The following is a 24,352-nucleotide window of genomic DNA, read 5'->3' on the forward strand; positions in this document are numbered from 1 at the left end:
ACACATGCTTGTGTTTCTGTTAACAGAGTCAATGTAGTGTTCATGCAATCTTAAATGATGTGCTTGAGTAATGAAATGAAAATAATGGCAAACATTTAGTAAAATACATAAACACATTTGAAGCTCATGTAGATAATATCACTAAGGTAGCCTTTCATTTCAGAAATATTCAAACAGTAAAGGTTGCAGCGGGGGCAGTGCTTTTTTCTTTCGGAGTTCCTTGTCTGATTGCCTACATAGATACTTCATCATTCCTGACAATCTACCCCTGTTTGGAGTTCTTTACTTATGCAAAGCTTATTTGAGACAGCAGGTCTGTGTATAATTCAAAAATATAAGGTTGATATAAAATTTTTTTAGTTAGTTGTAAATGGCATAATTTCTGTAGTAACAGTAAATTTAAAGAGGCTTGCATAGAGATCATCAAAATAAATAGATTAAAAAACATTATTTAAAAAAGAATATCATCATGTTTATACGGTAAAACGTTCTGTAATTAAACTTTTACATACTCCCGTGTAAGAGGCAAAAAGTCTTTTGTTTTGCAGCTTTATAAAAAGATCAGTCAGATGGGCGTTAAAACAAAACATCTGAAAATTATTCAATTAAACTGAATATCAAGAAAACAACAAAAAACCCTTCAATAATAAAAAAAGGTCAATAATGTTGATATTTTTATACTTATGTTTTATATAGGCAAACAATGATTTTTAACTGATAAGTGATGTGCTGTAGACTGCAAAAAATTGCATATTTCATGTCGATGAATTGCGGAACTAAGGATGCGGTCATACAGATCCAGATTGAGGTTGGAAAAGACTATAAAATCTAAACATTACACCAACCTTAATTGGGACCTATCTTGATCCTTTGTATACATAATGTACATAGTATTCTTATAAAAAGTGAGGTTGGTTTTTGTTTTGCATTTGTGTTCTGGCTTCTAGAATAAACCAAGGACCTTTGTCAGATAACGGAATTCCCAGTTTGGCATTAGAGTAACAGACAACTTAATATTCTCACTGTTACCAAAATACAGGGACAGAGAGAATCACAAAGACATTCATGCCCTCAGGGTAAGAAAAACTGATGTAACGTATAACGTATTTCATCATCACAGTGCCGTTGTGCACAGTGTGAGTGCACAGAGCCCTGTACTGAACCCCACCAATTATTTTTTACACATTAATAATTTAAATAACAAGTAAGTAATCAAAACCTTCTTAATTTGCAATATATATATTCTCTAATATCATGTAAATTCACACAAAATAAGAATATATTTTTATTTCAGAAAGTTTATTCCCCTCTCTCCTTGTGAATAATCAACAGAGTGCAATGAAGTAGAGCTCTATATGTTAAACTTCCTCAAAAGAAGTTAACATTATTTACTAGACCTTACCCGAATTTACACATTCTCTACATATTCATCATAGAGATATACATCATAGACATGTTCTATACATCATCTCATCTTTCCAGACAAAATTACTCCAGTGGTTTGACATTCTGTGATTTTTTTGTGGATCTGAAAAAGGCTATCCTCTTCTGCATACTGTACATTAATTTATGTGGTAAACCTGCAAGCTGGGTCTGAAACATTTTGGCATTGCTTGCAATGAAGTCCTCACATAACCTGTAATAATATAACAAAACATAATATTACATGTGTTTAGTTACGTGACACACAACATTTAAAAATAAAGCAACAATTACATTACATTTATTATTCATTAAAGTTCTAAGAATCATTTGAGAGCTCCTAATTTAGCTTAAAATGTCTACATAGGAATCTTAGTTTAATAGTGATTCGGGACCAATTTCACTGCAACTCTGAGCAAGGAAACACAAAAACTTTTGGGATGAGGTGAGGCTGACTCCATTACTAGATGATACATTCTTAAAATGGACATGGTAGCTTAAGATGAGGACCACTGATTGGATGATTGTGAGTTTGAATCCCAGGTTGACCATGTATCTGCTGCTGAACCCTTCAGCAAGGCCCTTGAGCAAAGACCTTAACCACTAGTTATATAAAAATGAGATAAAATGTAATTTTCTCTGTTTAATGGTGTAAATATAAGAGAACTTTTAAATATGTTCTATTATGTGTTCACTTAATTTGACCTATTTAACCCATTCCTAAAAATTCTCTTAGAATTTCATAGCAACTACTTGCACTAAGAATTTATATGACTATGGCCCAGGCCTGGATTTTGCCTTATGCAGTTTTCTAAGACTTCTAAGACTTTTTTTCTACAAATTTTCATTTTGGTTATGCAGCATCAATAAGGCCTTCTATATGTGAATTATGGTAAAAAAATTAAATTAAAGCCTTGCTCATACTTGATAATTAGCTTGTAAATTACTTATAGTATTAAAGCAGTGGGTTAGCAGTGAAAATGTCAGTTTTCTGTCCCTTCAGCATTGGCAGGACACAAATTTATGATTCTTACCGTATTAGTGAGTAAGGCTGGGTTTGGAACACAAGAATGTCATTGCAATGACCCTATAAAGAATGTTCAAAAGCATTACATTTCTTCACTAGTCAAATCTAACAGCAAATATGATGCCGATTTAGCTTTTTAACATTTATGATCATGAATATTAAATAATGCTGAAATAAATGCTATCTCAAGTGATGCAGTGCATTAGACTTACAGAGTCCACTAAAAGGATATAATCATGACTTCCTCCAAAGACAATAACATCTGAGTTCCCTCCCACACAAGCTGTGTGCCATAGCCTGGATACAAAAAAAAAAACAACCAAGAAAAAAAGAGAGAAACAAAAGAATTATTGGAACACAGATAAAACAACAGACATTCTTTTACGGAAAATGTCTGTCCCAGCATTAATAGTGTACCTGTATTTTTAACTATTAAATATCCAGTAACTGCAGCAAAGTGAATAAAAAACATTATGTGGGTTAGATAGTTTGGAGGGTTTTTCCTACCGTGGTTTATCCATGTTTGAGTGCTTAATTTCTGCCCATTGATTTGTCTTCAGATCAAAAATCCAACCATCACCTAAAAAGAAGTGTAACTGGTGTGAAGACAATTATTTTTTGCAAACACAAATAATTCTTGGCTAATTATCCATAACATTTCTCTAAAATTCTGAGCTGTAAACAAATATTACTATTAAATACTTTTACAAATAATACCTAAAATGACATTTGTTAAAAAAAAATTAAATAAGGTAGATATTTGGCTTGGTTTACTATAGATTAGTATGGATTATCTCAGAGGTACTGGCAAAATATAATTATTCTGTATATATTTATGGACCTTTTCTTTAACAAGCAGTGTTTTTACTTATTTTGAGGTACTTTTTAGTTATAAGTTTATTACACTATCTCTGCTAATTGGCTCTAAATGCAATGATCTGCATCCTAAACCCAAGACAGGGGAACAACTATGGGCAATTGTGGAAGGGCTGCACTATTATTCAGACTGTGTGGATATTGTATGTCAAGCTAGGAAGCAGTGGCAGGTTAAAATTAAGAACATTATAATTTTGGGGGGTTGTGGGAGATTTGGGTTCCCCAGTCATAAGAACTACTGTTTCCATGGGTTGCTGTCCATTGCAGGGTACTTTGAGGGTAGGCTGTGATCACTGGGTTTTTATGTTTTCCCATTGCTTTCCTCCTCCATTCTATCAGAAGGCAGGTGAACATAACTGTTCCTCGACTATACAGTAGGTAGTACTGTTAATGAACAAGGTTTCAGGTGGTTTACTGAAACTGACCATAGTTGTACCCCTATTAGGTTTATTACTTGGAACATTAAAGGTTTGGGTAGCCTAGTAAAAAACTATCTAAGGTATTTATTCATCTAAAACATCTCTGTCTAAGGTGTTCATGAGAAGGGGAAGTTTCTCATTCTGATTTTATTTCTAAATCCAGAGGGGTGGCAGTTTTAATTAATAGACAAATGTTTAATTCTCACATTTTGATTACTCCGATTTCATGAATAAATTATTCTAAAGGCTTCCCTTCTTAGGCAGTCATAAGTAAATATTTGGTTTACATTTAAACTGTGTTATCAATATTTATTGATGTTTCAAATCTGTAAACTCTGACATTTATCTGATTCTATTATCCTCATTCTAAGGAATTCTCTTTATTTGCACCCCTTGGTTTAGATATGTTAAACTAGCAGTCCAAGCTATTGTCCATCACCATGGAGATTTCCTATAGTTCTCTTCTGTTATCTGATGACAAATTATTAATTACAGTACGTATTAATAATTTAATCTCAAACACTGATAATAAAAGCATTCCTATTCAGCATTTGTGAGTAAAAGGCATAAAACATGAGTCACCAAGTATTTTAAAGACAACAGATCATCTCCACAAATGTTAGAGCGGCGACAGGATCTACAAACTTTGAGTTCCTTACCACTACTGAAGCTGAAAACCTTCTCTCTGCAAATGTTGTCCCTTGATCAAATTAAATTAGATTTCATTTAATGTAGAAATTTACCTTGTAACTGATTAGAAGAATTAATTAGTAATTAGTAAAAAATAATATTCTACCTAGATTTTTGTCTTTTTGTTTCAGTGCCTTCATTTGTTTCTATCCACAAGTCTTTGTAGGTAATTGAATCAGACAATCTCTCCTTTTTTATGGAACAGAATGATGACTAGCATTGCCAGATTGTTACTTCAAAAACAAATATTAGATAGTGTCCTTTCACTGCAAAATTTTCAGTTATATTATTGGGCTGCTATTATACATAACATACTGCTCTAATCAACCAGAAATTAAATGTGAGAATTGCAGTTTGGTTGCTCAATCTTGTATTCAGTCAAATTTTTATTGCATTACTATCCTCTTCCCTACCTATCAAACCATCTGGCTTTACAGCTACTCCAGTGACACTGCCTTCTATTAGAATGTGGTACCAATTTAGAGATCAGCTTTATTTTTAATCCAATAGATTTACCCATTTTTTCCCCATCGTACATGGATCCTACTTCTAAATATATTGCGGATAGATTTTGAAAAAAAGTGATCACTGGGGCAGTCATATACAAGGATATTTACAACTCATGTACCTAATAAGTGCATTTCATTTATTTTATTATATGTAAGACACTCATGCTCGGAATTTGACAACAATTGCATGATTACATTATTATATTCTGTATTATATTATCTAACATGAACATTACAGTTGAAGGTCAGATATTACTGCATTACCTACTTGCATTAAATGATCATTCTAACTGATTATTGTTAGGTTTCAAAAGGTGCTTTTTGCTCTTGACATATAAAACAATTATGTGTATTGACATAAATCTGACTCAAGTGTGCAAACTGGTAACAACAGTGAAATAGGATAGAACTGAATTAAATAAATATAAATGCAAGTGATGATATATTGGTCCTTAGAGGACCAACTCACTCATGGGTCTGCAATCCACACTAAGTCCACCAAAGAGAAAGAGTGTTGTCTCTGAAACTGCATTTAGTGTATGCCATGATCGGCCCAAAGGAAGTGTGCTGGTTACAACACTAAAACAATGGGAAAAACATAAAGTAGAGTATATGCCCAAAACAAGATGGAACATCACACCTACTGTATACTGTATGTGCTTCCCAAGATGACATTTTTGCATGCTGTAGCACAGTGCACTAAGGGAGGTCCATAAAGGCATAGTTTGCCAAGGTGGCAGGGTACAAAGCCCTGACTTCGATCCAACTAAACACCTTTGGGATAAATTGGAACTCTGATTGCATGCCAGGCCTTTTTATAGTTTAGTTTAATTATCCCAGAAGAGTGGAAGCTTTTATAGTAGAAACGAAATAGCTGGAATGGGACACTCAACAACACATATTGGTGTGATGGTCAGGTTTCCACCTACTTTTAGATATATCTAAATATATATAAAGTGTATATCGTTTGTAATAGCTGGACAAAAAAGGAACATAGATAGGAATCACAGCTACAGTATATAAGTGAGTGAATATATTAAATAAAATCCATATAGATTGTATGGTTTCTTACATTTCATACCACATCCATGTATTTAAATCCAGACAATGAAGGTCACATATTCTTGTCTCCTGTCAAGATTCAATTCATAACAACATCTGTAAAATTAATATGTTTTAATTAAGTGTTAATTAATGTAAGCATTTTTTCATTTTTTGAAACACTCATATTTAGACAGAAAACAGGCCTAATAAATGCAGGAAATAAATACTGAATATAAAATATAGAGGGACAAGTCTCAATTACATTTATGAAAAGAATAATTAAATATTATAAAGAGAAGTTTACTGCAAAATGTGATATAAAATTGTGATAGAATGCAAAATGTGATATATATATATATATATATATATATATATATATATATATATATATATATATATATATATATAAATCATAAAGGCATTCAGCAGCAGAAAGTATTAATAATAAGATTGTATCTAAGGGGACCTACCATTATTCGTCCTCCACAGACATACCCTTTATTACCTATGGTGGCACTGGCATGGGCAGCCCTCGGGGCAGGGACATGCCCCTACAACAAGTAAGAATAATTTTTAAAGTGAAAAATCAAGTTTAAAGTGACTGCCAGTGTATTGATAAGTTAAAGAAAATCACTGATTACTCCCTATTTGATATAATGGTAAATAAAGTAATGAAAGTAATAAAATTAAACAAATGTCTATAAATTGCATAAATTATCAATGTTTAGAAGTATACAAATTTCTTACAAAAGTCTGTGGTTCTGTCCAACATCTTGAATCTGAGTCAAACACATGAACTTCACTGTTCCAGCCCCATAAGATGTCTTCAGCCTTGAAGAAAGAAAATGCAATGCTAACAACAAAATTTTTATTTGCCTTAAATAAATGTGCTGATAAATTACCCAAGAAGTTTCATCCACAACAAAAGTGCCATTGTTGGTGATTTCACTGCGAAGCTTATGACCATATCCACCAAAGTAAATAATCCTGAAACAGACACAACGGATGACACTGATACACTGGAAACAGGGCTTACAGTATGTGGAATATCTAACTAGGCATGTCATATCATTCTATTATGATTTTCATGAAACTTTCCTGTACATATTACGTGTGACATCAGATATAGTAGTTGATATTTTTGTAGTGTGGGCATGGTTGTCGTGCTGTGGATGTAGAGGATGGGGGTTGGTATATAACGCATGAGATTCTCTTGCGACTCATAACCACCAGTGTACTGTGTCTTTGGTCTTTGTGGCAGAATTCTGTGAACTAAGCTCTAAGGTAGATTTTAATGATTCAGCTCTCAAGGATATATTCCGCTATGAAAGATCACAGCTAATGCCATCACATACTCCATACTGGGCATTAGAACTGTAGGTAGAATTTGCGTTGCAGTTGAGTGGGTCTATTTTTACTGTTGGTATTACAGAGGAAGAAAGGGGTGCTAATGTTAAGCCTGCTCACACCATGCCTGCCACGCCAAAGCCTGTCCACGTCATGCCTGCCACGCCAAAGCCTGCTCACGTCATGCCTCTGCCAAGATGGCTGCCACGCCAGAGCCCTGTAACACATGTAACATATGTTTTGTGTATTGTTCTGTTTTTCTATGTTTTTTATTTTAATACCTGTTAATAATAATTTATTTTTAATCATTGTTAATTAGTAATTTTATTAATTACAGTACTATTTAATAATTACTACATAATAATTAGTATATAACTATTAATTTTAATATATGTTAATATCTATTTCTTGCGTTTGGCTTCCCTTGCCCCATGTCCTCCTGCCAGTTTTATGTGTCATGTCATTGGTTGTTCCTAGTCATGTGTTCTTGCAGGGTTTTTCCTACATTTTTTCCCCAGCCACCAAAACAATTTTTTGTCCCATCAAAGCCTCTGGCAGCAACATTCTTGTTATCTTGCATACTTATTATTCTTCCAAACAAAACTTGTGTGCATAACTTGTTCCGCAGCTTTTGTCCTAGACCCATGAATGAGGTGTCAAATCGATAGGCTCATTGAGGAGAGGTGTGCTATGACTTTTATAAGCGATCCAACCAACAATGTTCGCACAGTGGATGAAAAAGTGGCCAAAAAAACAGTCCCATTGAACTGGAAATTCCTGTAATTCCTTTAAGCTCTCACACACGCAGCATGCACAGAGCTCAGGCACGGCTTCTCTTCTGTGTTCTCCTATAGTCACTGTAGATGTAAAGGAGACTCTCAATACATGTAACTATCAACTCCACCCTATCAATTCAATGATTCAAAAAGTATTGGCCCCCACACATCCATCTATCCATCTATCTATCTATCGATCAATCATTCAACATTACAACGTGACGTCACGTGTAGCCCCGCCCCCAAAATAAGCTAAATCAAAAAGTTAGCACAACATGGAAATGTCATATATCAAAACACTCAGCCCGATGAGGGGAACTGCCTCACGTGTATTCTGGTCACGTCACGTGATGTCACATGTAAATAAAAATTTAGCACAACATGGACATGTGACATATCACAACACTCAACACAATGAGGGGAACTGCCTCACGTGTATTCTGCTCATGTCACGTGATGTCACGTGCAGCCCCGCCCCCAAAATTAGCAAAATCAAAAAAATTCCACAACATTGGCATGTCATATATCAAAACACTCAGGACAATCACGGGTATTCGGATCATGTCACATGCTCATGTCTGCTCGCCTCCAAAAGTATTGACACCCTCGCTTGCAATCATGCAGAATGACCCAAAACACCCTAGCAACCGACTGCCGAGATTTGCCACGTGCAAGCACCATTCACATTTTCTAGTAATTACATTCTAGTTTGATCTGTAAATGGGTTTTGTGAGTGAAGCAGGCTACTGATGGAGTGACAGTTCTGTCTTTGCTCTCTCCCTCGCATCAAAATCAACTGATACTAAAGGTCGGAAGACCGAATCCATGTTTCACGTGGTGCATTCGGAGAATATTTTTGCTGAATTACTGCTGGGTGCGAATTGCAGTCAAAAAAAAAAGCGTGAAGTTGGCCCCCCACCCAATGCAAAACGTCAGCAAAATAGTCTCGTTCGTTTGTGCTCCAAAATTTTTTTGTTTGTGCTGCTTTGGTTTTTTTTACCAAAGTTAAAAAAATTAGATATTAAAAGAATAATTATAGTCAATAGTAAATAGTAATAGCAATAGTAAATCTAGGTCACTCAGCCCCCCCCACCTGCTCCAATTTTACCCAAAATAGTCTTGTTCGTTTGTGCCTCGTTTGTGCTGGTTTGTGCTGCTAAAAGTTTCGTTTGTGCTGTTTTTGTTTTTTATAATATTAAACACTGAATTATTGGCCGATGACGTCATCAGCCCCCCGCACATGTTCCAATTTTAGCCAAAATAGTCTCGTTCGTTTGTACCTTGTTTGTGCTGGTTTGTGCCGGTGAAACTTTCGTTTGTGCTGTTTTTGTTTTTATAATATTAAACACTGAATTACTGGTTGATGATGTCATCAGCCCCCCCACATGCTCCAAATTTACCCAAAATAGTTAAATCGAAATCAAACCCGAAACAGCACAAACGAAAGTTTCACCGGCACAAACCAGCACAAATGAAGCACAAACGAACGAGACCGTTTTTGTTGCATTTGGAGCAGGTGGGGGGCTGAGTGACCTTAGAATGACCACCTAATGAAATTAATATTTAATAAACCGAAACAGCACAAACGAAGCACAAATGAAAGAGACTATTTTGGGTAAATTTGGAGCAGGTGGGGAGCATTAAATTCAGTGTTTAATATTATAAAAACAAAACCAGCACAAACGAAACTTTTTGCAGCACAAACCAGCACAAACCAACGAGACTATTTTGCTGACGTTTTGCGTTGGTGGGGGGCCAACTTCACGCTGCTAAAAAAAAGTATCTTCTCTTACAACTTGTGACAAGCATTGCACATGCAGATGACATAACTTTATATAAACGCAAAAAAAAAATCTATCCAGTTATGAAGTGTTTTTTGTGTGTTTTTGTGTGTGTTTTGACAAATCTTTCGCGGTGTCCTAACAGCTAGGATTCCCACACAACACGTACGATAAAGTCCGATTTGCGACCTAATGACTCCTTTGCGCCGATTCATTATTATGAATGGTTAAAGCAATTGGTCTGCCTGTCAGTGTCTGAATCGGTGTATAACAAATCATTACTTCTTAGAAAAACATACTTCTACAACATAATTCTCAGCCACAGTCTGGAAGAAAATGGGCCAAAAAAAAAAAAAAAGGAAAAGAATGAACAACCAAATATTAACAATGAGGAACAAAAGAAACAAACATCAAGGTAGGAGATCATACATAATATGAAATATCATGAAAGGCTTTGATTGTGATATTTGTAAATACATAAATTGTGATACCTTTGACATTTCTAATATACTTTGGTATTGATGATGTTCACATGTAAAATAAGTATAAACGCTTTCTTTTACTATCTAGCCTGACAGTGATCGGTCAGCCACCACCGAAGACCAATTTTGACCCAGGAAAAACCCTGTCTTGTTCTTGTTTGTCATTGGTTCCCCACATGTATTAAACCCTGTTTGTTTGCCATGTTCTTTGTTGTCCGTTCATGGCTTTTGTGTGCGATTGTGTTTCTTGTCTCGTCTCATCTTTATCCTGCATTTGGATCCTCTGCCTCTTTGTTCTACGCATGTGATAGTCATCTTCCACCAAACTATGTATTACATAGCCTGTGCATGATCAGCAATGGGTCTTTAAAGCCTTCATGCAGGAACAGTGGGCACTCCAGAGACTGCTGCGGTCAACCACAACTCCAGCTGTGTCAGCAGGCTCACTAAAACTGGAACACTAAAGAATGTAAAAAAAATAACCTTGTCTAATGAATCTTTCTACTAAGGTACACATAGTAGGGTTATATGGTCATAATTTGGCAAGAACAGCATAGATCCATAAACTCCATGTTCCATGATCCATGTGACTCGCTCATGTCGGTTTCTTCTCTACGACATTAGAAGGATTCGGCCATTTTTGTCCACACAGGCTGCTCAGGTACTTGTTCAGTCTCTTGTCATTTCTAGACTGGATTACTGCAATGCACTGCTGGCAGGTCTACCTATGAACGCAATCAGTCCTCTGCAAATGATCCAAAATGCAGCTGCCAGGCTTGTTTTCAACCTGCCAAAGTTCTCGCATACCACCCCGCTGCTGCGATCCCTCCACTGGCTTCTGGTAGCTGCACGCATCCGATTCAAAACACTGATGCTGGCCTACAAAGCCAAAAATGGCCCAGCTCCCTCTTACCTCAAAGCCCTCATCATTCCTCGCACTGCACCCCGCAACCTCTGATCTACCAGCACTGCTCGACTGGTTCCACCATCTCTCAGGGTAAGAGGCAAGTATACTACAAGACTCTTCTCTGTTCTGGCACCAAGGTGGTGGAATGAACTTCCCCTAGAGGTCCGGACAGCTGAGTCACTGGCTATTTTCAAGTGGCGGTTGAAGACCTACTTATTCAGGAAACACTTCAACTAGCACTTCTTTCCTTATCTTTTGCATTTAAAAAAAAAAAAAAAAAAAAAAAAACACCTTTGACACTTTTTCATTGTAACTTTGAACAAATGTTTTAAACTCATGGTATCTTAAGTATGTAACCTAGTGAACCAGCATTAATGTATTCAGTGTTAGAGATTTAGGCACTTATGTACGTCGCTCTGGATAAGGGCGTCTGCCAAATGCTGTAAATGTAAATGTAACTCAAACTCCATTGTGTCAATGGTCCAGGCTGGTGGTGTATTGATGTGAGGAGTGTTTAACTGACACACTTGGAGCCTGTTAATACTAATTATTCATTATTTACCATTACCATTACTACACTACTAATGGTTACTTCCAGCATAAAACACACTGTCACAATGCAGTTGTCTCAAACTTGTTTCAGGAACATTACAATGAGTTTAATGTTCTTCAGTGGCCTTCACATTAACATGATTAAATTATTCATTAATTAATATCATTATGTTTTTGATGTGGTAGAATGGAAAATTTGCAGCATGAATGTACAACTGCAAAAATCTGCATTACTTGTGTGTGATGCAATCATGTTAATGTGGAACACAATGTTAAAGGGGAATTCTCGTGGAATCGATGTCATGGCGAGTGTATATTTTGACATATAACCTAGTCCTATTAACTATGTGCTCCTACCTTCCTTTGTGAACCCAACAGGAAAGCTTGTCACGGGGTGTCGGCAGTAACCCTGCACAATGTCCCAACTTCTTCCATGCATAATTCCCATTGTGGAGATTGACAGAATAATGCTAGAACAAAAACACACATCATTTAGAAGGCAAGTACACTATTTGGCCAAGGGTTTCTGGACACCCGATCATCACACCCACATGTGCTTTTTAAATATCCCATTCCAAATCCAAGGCCATTAATATGGTTCCCCTTTTGCAGCTTCAACAGCCAGACTTTTTATGCTGGAAGTGGTCTCTTAATTTGAGTGAAGGGATATCAAACTGTATGACAGCTGCATGCCTCCAACACTGTAACAACAGTTTGTGGAAGGTCAATATATGGGTGTGATTGTGAGCTGTCCACATAGTGTATATAGTTTAATCCTAAAGTATGATTGACACTAAGATTACCTCATTGGTCTGACCATCATCACTGCAACCACCAAATATATACATGATTCCATTTAGATTGCAACCACAGGTACCTGACATGGGTGGAGGAACTTCACCACTCATGTCACACCTATTCCTGGAACAAAAAAAAATGCATTCAAATATATTTGCATTAGACCATTTTAATGCATGTTTATCCTATAAATGTTTGGCATCAGTTGTTCTCTGTGCGTATTTTAATAACAGTGATCTTAAAAGTATTATACTCATTACTGCATATAAATACAGTATGCACACATGAAAACCCTCAATGTATAATAGTATAACATAGTATTATAAATAATATTATAAATAATACCATAACCCAGTGTCCAGGTCATACAACCAGATCTCATCGTTTGGGAGGAAAACTTCAAGATCAGCTGCTGACTTAAAAATACAGAAAAATGGGAACAAATTTATGTTACACTTTTCCTCATTCAACAATGATACACAGAATGAGAAAAAAATATATAAATTGTATATGTTTCGACAAATAAAAGTCTTATAGCACATAGCTAGAGTGATGTTATAGTTAATATAGGCCTTTGTCCCAACTTAATTTTTATATTGTTTAATGAGGAAAATACCCAGCACCGTTATAAAGATGTTTATGTCTGTGTTCAGTACCACAATAAATCAATATTTTGTGCTATATCCTTTCAGGTAGAGAACATGAATGAACATGTATATTGTATCTTGAATGCTAGAGAAAGGTTGATTTGTTTCCACAATTTGTAAAATGTCGTTTTTAAATGTAGTGAATTTCCTTAATGAGGCAGCAACAAAGTGTTTGTAATCATGAGTGTTTGTAATCTGGGTATTTATTTGCACTGGACTTCTAGGCAGCTCTGACCACATATATATTATATATTAAAAGCTCTTACCACATAATATATTATATATTAAAAGCTCTTACCACATAATATATTATATATTAAAAGCTCTTACCACATAATATATTATATATTAAAAGCTCTTACCACATAATATATTATATATTAAAAGCTCTTACCACATAACCTCCCCACACAAATAAAGTGTTTTCTGAGACCACGGCCGTGTGTCCACTTCTTTCTCGCGGCACAAGTTCGGCATTTGACGCTGCCATTGTTTTTAGAGAATATTTATATTTATTTAAACAAACAAACAAACAAACAAACTTCTTCTAAATGTTTGGTAATAATTAAAGTGCATCTGACGAAACCAGCAGAAAGGCGTGGAAAGTACAAGATAGCAATAATAATAAGAGATATTTACTCTGTTCTATGGTAAACATAATAATTATTTATTATTTATATCTATAAATAAAATAAAATAAAAATATCTCTACATTGAATATTCTAACGGCAACGTTTTACAGTATTTTAAATAAAACAAACTTGTTTTTGTGCTGTATTTTGGCCTTTATTTTGAAGTATTTTATATAGGATTTTTTTTTATTACAGGAAGTTGACGACCACAGAAGCGGAAGTGGAAATTTAGCGCCAAGCGATGAAAAATGGACGCACGGAGACTAAAAACAAAAGTTACAGCCGCTTTCAAGATGCGAGGCTTAATGTTGCGACCGTATGTTTCCATTTTAATTGATGTACTTTATAAACAAGGTCAAGCTGTTAATAACTTAGGCTAATTTACATGGAGCTAAATGACTGTAAACATTGTACTGATGATCTGATGTTGTTCACAGTGACATTAGTCATTAAATGGATGATCTGATGTTGTTCACAGTGACATTAGTCATTAAATGGATGATCTGATGTTGTTCACAGTGACATTAGTCATTAAATGGATGATCTGATGTTGTTCACAGTGAAGCCAGCAGATATCTGGTGGAGGTGTTGGAGGCTGTTAGTGAAGTGGATCTCGAGGATGTCATTGAGCGGATTCTGGATGGAGTCGAAAAACAACCCTGTAATAAAATAATTCACAAGTAACAACTGCATTTATGAATGAACAAACTAATAATAACCCCGTTCTTTATCCATTTAACAGTGTCCTCGAGCATGATTGAGCTCTCTGTAGCTGAGACTGCTGTGCAGGACTGCAGTCAGTCATGTGATGAAACTATGTAAGAATTAACATGTTACATTTTTACCTCAAACACTGAGTCCATCAACCAAAACAGTTTGTCTTTTGTTTCTAGAGACAACGTTTTTAACATCATTGGAGCTTTTGATGTGCCTAGATTTATATACAGCACAGAAAGGAAGAAATTTGTCCCGTAAGCAACTACTTACAGTATTTTTTCTACTGATTTTCTTTTAAACTATTTATTATTTTGTTATTGTTTAGTAATTACTCAATGTATTATTAATATCTAATAATATATAGAATTAATTAATATAGAATCTGTTTTTACCACAATGAGAAGTTAATTGTGGTAAAGTATGCATCATAGTGGCTGATTTGTTTTTCCTCTCTCTCACAGTATTAACATGACCAGCCATTCAATTCCTAGTGTGTGCAGCCAAGCTAGAGATAAGGCTGAGCTCTTTAGGGAACGCTATACCATCCTGCATCAGGTACGTTTTTTTTCCTCGGGTGAGTGTGTCTGCAACTGCACCTGAAATCGGTGCTTTATTTACACAGATCGCAATAACAAATTAAGCTTTATTATTTTAAATTTTGGGTCAAGTGAGAAAATTACATTTATAAATTTCATTCCATTTCACTCAAAATCAACATTTTCAATTCAAGTTTATTTGTATAGCGATTTTTTAGAATGGGCTTTGTCTCAAAGCAGCTTTACAGAACATAAACATAGAACAGAAGGTAAACATAAAGAGAAATATAGAGAATTAATATAGTAAAGATTCAAGATATACAGTATATAGTTCAGTGTGTATGTATGTATGTATGTATGTATGTATATGTATTTTTCCCCAATGAGCAAGTCTGAGGTGACTCAGGCAGCAGTGGCAAGGAAAAACTCCCTTAAATTGGTAAGGAAGAAACCTTGAGAGGAACCAGACTCAAAGGGGAACCCATCCTCATATGGTTGACACTGGAGGGTGTGATTACAGTCAAACAAATGTTGAATTGGTGTAAAGGTCACATGGAGTTCAGATCTCTTCTTGGTATCATAGAGTCCAACTGGAGCTGGTAGATCTGTAGATGTCTCAGGATTCTCATAGAGTCAGCCTCATCTCAGTGGAGGTCCAAAATCTTCATCGCACGGAAGATGATCGGAGCTGGTACAATGTCTGGATGCCTCGTGATGGGTGTGAAAGAGAAAAGCAGTGTAGAGGGTTAACATATCTGCTGTTCATAAAAATGTGCAAGTCTGATGTAATGGTGCATAATTTTATGGGATGTATTATGTGTACGCCTGACTAAAGAGATGAGTTTTTAATCTGCTTTTTAACTGGGAAAGTGTGTCTGAGCCCCGAACACTATCAGGAAGACTATTCCAAAGTTTGAGAGCTAAATAAGAAAACACTCTACCATCTTTAATAGACTTAGATATTCTGGGAACTGCCAGAAGTCCTGAGTTTTGTGATCTCAGAGAGCGTGAAGGATTGTAACGTGTTAGAACGCTAGTTACTGTAGATACATGGGAGCTAAACCATTAAGAGCCTTGTACGTAAGTAGCAGCAGTTTGTAATCAATTCTAAACTTAACAGGTAGCCAGTGTAAAGATGATAAATTTGGGGTTATATGAGCATATTTTCTTGTCCTAGTGAGAACTCTGGCAGCTGCATTTTGGACTAACTGTATAGTTACTCTATAAAACTCTATTTATTAGAGATGCAGGACAACCACCTAGTAATGCATTACAATAGACCAGTCTAGAAGTCATGAATGCATGAACTAGCTTCTCAGCATCAGATACAGACAGGATGTTTCTCAGCTTGGCAATATTTCTAAGGTGGAAGAAGGCAGTTTTTGTAGTATTGGCGATTGCTGTCTTATATAACACCCAGGTCTTTCACTGTTGAGCTATTAGTAACAGTACATCCCTCTAAATGGAAGTTTTTAAATGGAAATTGTGAGAGTTTCTGTGCACTGGTTTTTGGACCTATAAGTAGTATTTCTGTCTTGTCAGAGTTTAACAACAGAAAGTTGCAGCTCATCCAGTCTTTTATCTTTCTAAGGCATTGAGTTAATTTGGACACTTTGGCTATTTCATCTGGTTTTGATGAGATATATAACTGTGTATCGTCAGCATAACAGTGGAAACTAATCCCATGTCTTGTAATGTTGTTCCCTAATGGAAGCATGTATATCGAGAAAAGCAGAGGTCCTAGAGCTGATCCTAGAACCGTCAAATTTCGAGATAGCTAACGAGGATTTATTGCATTTGTTAAACTAAACCTTATATGATGTAATTTATCACACAGCATCATATTTGTGTGTACAAGGCTTGTGCAGTATAACACTTCACTATAGTCCCTTCACAATATTATTTTGCATATATACATTCGGTGAAATGTGTTGGTGAATATGTTACCAGATCTGCCATCCAGCATGCATGTTACACAGGAGCTTTGCTAAAACCTTGGAGTGTTCTTACATGATTAATCAAAAATTAATCAAAATGCAGCAAAGTAACAGTTTTTCTTCCCAATAAAATTAGAGCTATGAATTTGGAATGAACTGAACAGGTGTTTTAAACTCCTGCGTTCTCATCTCTCACCTGGCACAGAGATGCTCATAGACTGATCCAACGTTCAATATACACTAGAGGGAAATTTAAATATTACAACAGCTCAGAGAGTTCAAATACAGTACAAGTGTCATGTGGTAGTGCAGTGGAGTTCAAACATTGTAGATATAAGAAGCAGACTAGAGGGAAATTAAAGTGACAGTGCAATGCAAACATTGCCAACAGCGAAAATGTCTGCCATGCGTAGGTTATGCAACTGATTTTAAAAGGATTAGCTGATGATTGTATGCCCTCTTGTATGAAAATCGTGATAAAGGAAAAAATCAATATTGCACAAACCTAGTTGGATTTTCAATCAAATTAATTTATTTTTATTATTATTAATTTTTTTAACATTTCTGACCAAGTCCTCTTTTTCTGTTTCTAATGTCTAGCGGATACATAGACATGAACTTTTTACACCACCTGTGATTGGTGTGGCTGCAGATGAAAGGAGAAATAAATTCCAGGTAAAGTAACATCATTGACTGTTTCATATTTGGTAACCTTCACTACAATGAGTTTTCTATTCATATTATGCACTTTTTATTCACTACAATATAAATGGTTTCCTAGTTAAAGACTGTGGAGGCTCTTTTAGGAAGCACTACAAAACTGGGTGAAGTTATTGTCCTGGGTATGATCACACAGCTTAAAGAGGTATGTGTTCTCCTTTATATGATGGTGTCTCTAGAAACAAAAATTGCATGATTTCAAATCTTTAGATCTAAAATACTTAGTAGATTATAGTATGAATAATCATATTGTATACAGCAGAGATTAATTCTGTTCTTTCTTTCAGGGCAAGTTTTTTCTTGAAGATCTAACTGGCTCAGTGCAGTTGGACCTTTCCATGGCAATATCCTTTTACTGCTATTCATGGTTTAGGTCATTAAACTTAATTGGTGTAGCAGTAGTCATAGTGACAGTACTGACCAATTCCATGAAAATATCTGTGTATAGGTTTTACCTATATGATCTGCAAAGTTTTGAAGGAGGAAGGCCATCATTACTGAGCATCTTCTGATAAACATTGATGTTTTCTATGTGATTGGGTATTTCAGAGCTAGCCACCTCCTTGCTTACATGACTAGCTGGTTGACCAGCACCGACATGCTCTCCTTGTCCAAAACTATCTTAAAGTTGTCTTAGCTGCCTCAGCTGTGATCCTGACTCCTTTCTTCCTCTTCTCACCTTTGATGCCACAGGTTTGATGAACGTAACCTTTGCCACCAGCATTGTTTGGAACAGTCAAAGTCACATACTGTTCCTCAAATGAAATTGTCAGTTTCAGGCGATAATTCTTTATCGACTTAAAGACCAGCACTGTTTCAGATAGTAGATTTAAAAAAATAGTACTGATGAAACACATGAGTTGAATCAGGCTCACTCAAATGAAGATGCCTTGCAAATACTAAAAGCAATTGACCAGTTTTGACATTAACTGCAAATACATTTAAGGGGGATCTGGTATCTCAGGGGTTAATGTGTTTGACTACAGATTGAAAGGTTGTGAGTTTGAACCTTAGCTCCACCAATCTGTCACCACTGGGCCTCTGAGAAAGGCCCTTATCGCTCTGGATAATACCATAAATGTGTCTGCAAAATAAAATAAATGTAAATATGTAAACGTAACTGGAACCGAAAACTTCTTAATGTTGTTCATCACCAGTTCCACAGTGGGCTGTACACCGAGTCTTGCTTTGTCTTGGCTGAAGGTAACAACTGTCTTGTAAACACAGACACAGTCAACAAACTGTGATTGAGCCATATTTAGCTAGATCTAGAGTTATACTATAAAACTATTTAGTTTAAAGTTCTCAAGTTTACATGTATCTAAACAATAAGGAAATGTTTGAATGTTAAGGGAATGTTTACTCTTTAAGTCATGTTATGGTTTCTACAGGGTGGTATGAAGACTCAGTCTTCCATGTCAGTGCCTTTGGGTTTCCACCAATTGAGCCTTCCTCCACTACGAGGTGAACAAACAACCATCAGCATATTGTCTTGTACATGCAAACTAGGGCTGCAGTAATTGGTTAGAATAATCCGAAATGTAAGTGGGCAAATAATTGTTTAGGAGAGTATTAAAAAAGCAAAACCTAATCATTGATAGTTATTGTACATGCCAAAAAAGAAATTATACATTTAAGCAAGTTAATATACTTTGTCAATGTATTAAATAAAATATAAATAATTTAAATAAAAATTATTTGTTTTTTCTTTTCTGATCCAAACACTTATACTAACAAAGACTCTATTCCTTAGATAATAGAAACCTTTCTATTTCAGGGCATATTATGGTAATATGAATTTCTTCGGGGGTCCATCTACAATTGCCGTGAAAGCCTCCACCAAGCTGAAGCAGCTTGAAGAGGAAAATGTGGATGCCATGTTTGTTATTATTTCTGACTTGTGGCTAGACAGTGTGGAGGTCCTGGAGAAAATACAGACCATGTTTTCAGGTTTAATGCATTTTTGTAATGTTTCTAAAACTTTTTTTCTGAAAGCGTTTTGTAAATTAATGTTTCTAGATCAGAAGAATCTGTTGTTTTCATTTAATATTAACATAAAGATCTTTTGAGCCTGTTATAGGCTATTCAGCAATGCCTCCCACGTGCTTCATTTTCTGTGGGAACTTCTCCTCTGCCCCATATGGCAAAAGTCAGATCAAGTCCCTTAAAGGTGAGACGTTTTGAGGCATAGGAACTCACCTTTTCTCACTCCGTTCACTAGATTTACTTATTTATATTTGCTTGATGTCATTAATGTAGACTTTTTGTTTCAGAGTCTTTAAAAGCACTGGCTGATTTAATTTGTGAGCATCCCAACATTCACCACAGGTAAGATACACTTTGGTCACTCATCACCTGCCATCTACAGTACCTTCTGAGTCATTTTTTTGTTATTACTCTGTTAGATTTTATGTGCAAGAGGAAATGCACTGAACTGTGGAATAGAGGCAATTAGGAGACTTTACTCTACTCTACTCTAAAGACTCTACACTAAAGACTTACCTACCAGATTTACTATCCTCATTAAAGTATTTACTAGAAAAGATAAATACAAAATGTCTTCTTAAATAAACAAGCATTACTATCTGCTTTTACTGAATTCTGTGGAGCACAAAGCAATACAGAAATCATATTTCACATTCAAAATTGATACTAATACCATTCCCTATAACAACACATTTTTATTCTGGTGTTTTCTTCCATTATCCATGCAATTATTTTCTTCAAATGTGCCAAATTACATTGAGAATATTGGTGGACAGCAGTTTTCAGCTTATGCCACAAATTTTTAAATGGGTTAAAGTCTGAACTTTGGCCATTCGAAAACACAAACCTATATTTAATGCCAATTGTTTCCTTTTTGCCCTGTTACCTTTGTTCACTGTCCTGCTGGAACATATTTTGTTTTGCACTAAATTACCGTCTGACAACATATTTGGCTCCATCCATGTTGCCTTTGTTCGCAACAGGCTTTCCAGTTCCTCAAGCAAACCAAAGCATTATGCTACAAACATTAGCATTGATCACAGTCATGAGCCAAACATTATGCTTTAAATTTAATGTTTGTTCAGGTTCTCTGATTTCAACCATTGAACTCTTTAACCTCTTCACTGTTTTGGTTGGACACTTCACTAACATTTACCCTACTTACCTGAGTATTCAGTATTTTGGTATTGTCTTGGTTGTGGCACGTTTTACTGTATATGCACAGTATCATTATTACTTTACCAGTGTGGCACCCAAATGGTCCCCTGGGGTGAAAAATGAGTATTTTTATGTCTGTGTAATCCATTATCCTCCACTTTGACACTTATGTGCTTATTCTTTAGAAAGCTTTTAGAAACTATATAATTGGGCACATTGTATGTGATGCTTGTTTTTCTGACACTACAGCAGTCGCTTTGTGTTTGTTCCTGGCCCTGAGGACCCTGGACCCAGCACCATTTTGCCCAGGCAAGTGTTTTCACGTTGTTATTAGAAATTCCGTAGGCAACCTCAAGTGTAGCTCCAAAAAAAAAATAAAAAAAAAATTAATGAGCTCGGTGTGTTTGTGTCCTGTATTTTCATTTCAAGGCCTCCCTTAGCTGAACATATCACTGAAGAATTTAGACAGCAAATCCCTTTCTCTGTCTTCACCACAAACCCATGCAGGTATTTTTCATGTTAGGATAGAATGTTTATCATTATGTTCAGGAATGCTAAGTGCTAGGTTCTTTTCCTATTCCAGGATACAGTACTGCAGTCAAGAGATAGTGGTAATCCGAGAAGACCTGGTCAACAAGATGTGTAGGAACTGCTTGCGACTCCCCAGCCAGAACCTCGACATCCCAAACCATGTGAGTCTGTTCTGCTATGTATGTCAGAATCTATATCAACAAAACTTTTACTTCCCCTAGATAAAATGAAATTCATCATAGCACAAAAGCAACTAAAAAAAAAATAAAAATAAATTGTGATTGTTGAATTTCAGTTGTGTGGAGGAATACGTCATAATCCTATTTTTGGAAGGAAGCATACTTTATATATTTTACAAAATGAAATCATTTACTTTTTCAGTTAACCTTTTGTTAGCTAGTATCATTTACGAAAATAAATCAGCCAGGCGAATATACTTCATGACTAATCTACTGACAACTTTAATCTATGTGCTTATATTACATGTAATTACATATATTCGTTTATTGCTGTATATTAAATTTTTACAGTATTTTAAAGCATTTTTACAAGAACAAAACAGAATGAATCAGTACATATATTCTATTCAGATCTGTACTCTTATTGCCCAATTTTCCTGCAGTTTGTGAAGACTATCTTGTCTCAGGGACACCTGACTCCACTTCCTCTGTTTGTCAGTCCAGTGTACTGGGCATATGACTATGCCTTACGTGTCTATCCTGTTCCTGATGTTGTTATCTTTGCTGATAAATATGATCCCTTCAATATCTCCAACTCAGATTGCCTCTGCATCAACCCGGTATTGTCTTTATGATTTTCAGAATTTTTTAAAATCTAATGTAATGTTGTAGCAAGAATTATTCTTAATCATTTCTTAATCATGAATAAAAGTTAAGATAATGATGATAAATATTTACCATCCTCCATTTTTGCAGGGCTCTTTTCCAAAAAGTGAATTTTCATTCAAGGTGTATTATCCATCAAACAGAACAGTGGAGGACAGGTATTTAACTTTAATTATTCTTTAATAATACTTATCATTATTACAATTATTAAATTCTTTGGAACACAAGGCTTAATATATATTTTTTCATATTTCTTTTTCTTATGCAGCAAATTGCAAGGAATTTGAAACTGAACCACATGGTGATTGCTGCCTGTAAGACTGTTTTATATAGAATGTAAAATAAACATAATGTTTTGTTATAGTATATTTGCTTTAAGTGTAACTAGAAAACTAATACATGTACATTTTTAAAATATCTCCCATCTCATTTTTTGATATCTCATATCAAAAAATTAAAAGCTTGAAAGCTTAGTAGATATTGTGTGGTCTGGTTTGAAGCAGAAAGTAACTGGCCAGTGTGAATAGATGTAACATACAATTAAATAAAACATGTTAGCATTCACTGTTAAACCACTGTTATTACAACATAATTGCAAATTATTTTATTATGCCACAAAGTATGCAATAAAATTCACATGCAAACCACTTGGTTGAATAAATGTATTGTCTGTTGTTAAGAGTGTGTGTATGACTTTCTATAGTGCTGTAATCGATCATTTAATAATAAAAATACAATTTCTATTTTCATGAACCTATTACAAAGTATTTATAAAAGTCTGAGCGAACTTTTATTTAAAAATAACATGTATAACTTATTGTATTTATTCCAAATTTTTTGTAATGAAACATTTTACACTACAATGGCACCTGTCAATGGTTGTGTATACGAAGGCAAGACAAAGTATGTTTCATCCGTCTACAAAACCTTTTTGCCATTAGTGTTGTCAAGTGTTAAGGTGGTCATTGACAAACATGAGGCATGCAGAAATGTCATTGACACCATGCATGATTAATGAGTTCTGTATAGACTCATGAACAGAGATTTTAACCAGTTCCACTGATTTATCTGTCACACTAAGATGAATAGCTAAAGCTCATTTCTTGTGAGGCTATTCCTGTGAATAGCAAACTCAAAATGTTTAAGTGCTTTTAGATTAGCTTTTAGGTTATTTTAATTTATAAAAGCACTTAAACATTTTGAGTTAAAACACACACCTTAAAACATGTTTATCAATTAGATGCTATGTTTGCTAATTCCTAATTAGCATTTGATGAAGTCATTTCCCTAAGGTTTGCAACCTATAGTATGGATATTTGAATAATATATTCATTATCTACCAGAAGAATTAAAAATTGTCGATTTCTATAAAATGGATAACAGATACATTCATTCATAAATGCAGGTAATTCCAAAATGTTTACATACTTGTTCCTGAACTGTATGAGGCAGCAAGTGAAAGTTGAAAACAGCAGTAATGTAAGAATCTGAGTGACTAAGGGCCAAACTATGATGGCTAGATGACTGGGTTAGATCAGATTATTTTAAAGAAGAAATTAGTAAAAAAAAATAAGGGGGGGGGGGGGTGTATTCTTATTCTTATATATATCCAGCCCAGGATGACTGCCCTACATCCTCTTCCTCTGCATTGCTTGCTTGCTGGTGTGTTTGGTGTCACTGTGTTGTTGAAACACCCATTTCAAGGGCATTTCCTCTTCGGCATAAAACATGACATCTTTAAGTATTTTGATGTCCTCAAACTGAACAACAATCCCTGGTATACAATAAATAGGTCCAACACCACAGTATGAGAAACATCCTTATATTATGATGCTTACGTCAACATGCTTCACAGTGTAGTGCAGCTTGAATTTGGTGTTTGGAGTCATCTAACAAACTGTGGCCCCTAGACCCAAAAAAAAAACTATTTTACTTTCAGAATTCAAAAAAAGTTGGGCCATATCTCTTTAGGCCAATCAGTGTGTTCTTTGGCAAATTGTTACCTCTTCAGCA

General features: G+C 35.3%; 2 protein-coding genes across 2 annotated transcripts; one reads left to right on the top strand and one right to left on the bottom strand.

Annotated features, from left to right (window-relative positions):
• Window positions 1-700: 700 nt before the first annotated feature.
• Window positions 701-13,800, bottom strand: LOC113651184 (kelch domain-containing protein 1). The gene is made up of 13 exons (XM_027159931.2): window positions 13,672-13,800; window positions 12,976-13,046; window positions 12,636-12,753; window positions 12,190-12,302; window positions 6,890-6,974; window positions 6,735-6,818; window positions 6,458-6,538; window positions 6,016-6,074; window positions 5,413-5,522; window positions 2,957-3,029; window positions 2,662-2,746; window positions 2,457-2,509; window positions 701-1,636 (listed from the first exon to the last, which is right to left on the bottom strand). The coding sequence occupies exons 1-13, from the start codon at window positions 13,765-13,767 to the stop codon at window positions 1,489-1,491; spliced, it is 1,176 nt and encodes a 391-aa protein (XP_027015732.2). The 5' UTR covers window positions 13,768-13,800; the 3' UTR covers window positions 701-1,488.
• pole2 (polymerase (DNA directed), epsilon 2) lies at window positions 13,787-22,986 on the top strand. The gene is made up of 20 exons (XM_027159930.2): window positions 13,787-13,927; window positions 14,105-14,225; window positions 14,470-14,570; window positions 14,652-14,727; window positions 14,803-14,880; window positions 15,088-15,181; window positions 17,700-17,774; window positions 17,881-17,964; window positions 18,107-18,163; window positions 18,974-19,022; window positions 19,211-19,283; window positions 19,597-19,769; window positions 19,900-19,989; window positions 20,093-20,147; window positions 21,213-21,272; window positions 21,393-21,470; window positions 21,547-21,655; window positions 22,117-22,293; window positions 22,430-22,497; window positions 22,608-22,986. Exons 2-20 carry the CDS (start codon window positions 14,158-14,160, stop codon window positions 22,624-22,626), a joined length of 1,584 nt encoding a protein of 527 aa, XP_027015731.2. The 5' UTR covers window positions 13,787-13,927; window positions 14,105-14,157; the 3' UTR covers window positions 22,627-22,986.
• Window positions 22,987-24,352: the final 1,366 nt, after the last annotated feature.

The sequence above is a fragment of the Tachysurus fulvidraco genome, chromosome 12 (genome assembly GCF_022655615.1).
Source record: "Tachysurus fulvidraco isolate hzauxx_2018 chromosome 12, HZAU_PFXX_2.0, whole genome shotgun sequence".
Taxonomy (NCBI): domain Eukaryota; kingdom Metazoa; phylum Chordata; class Actinopteri; order Siluriformes; family Bagridae; genus Tachysurus; species Tachysurus fulvidraco.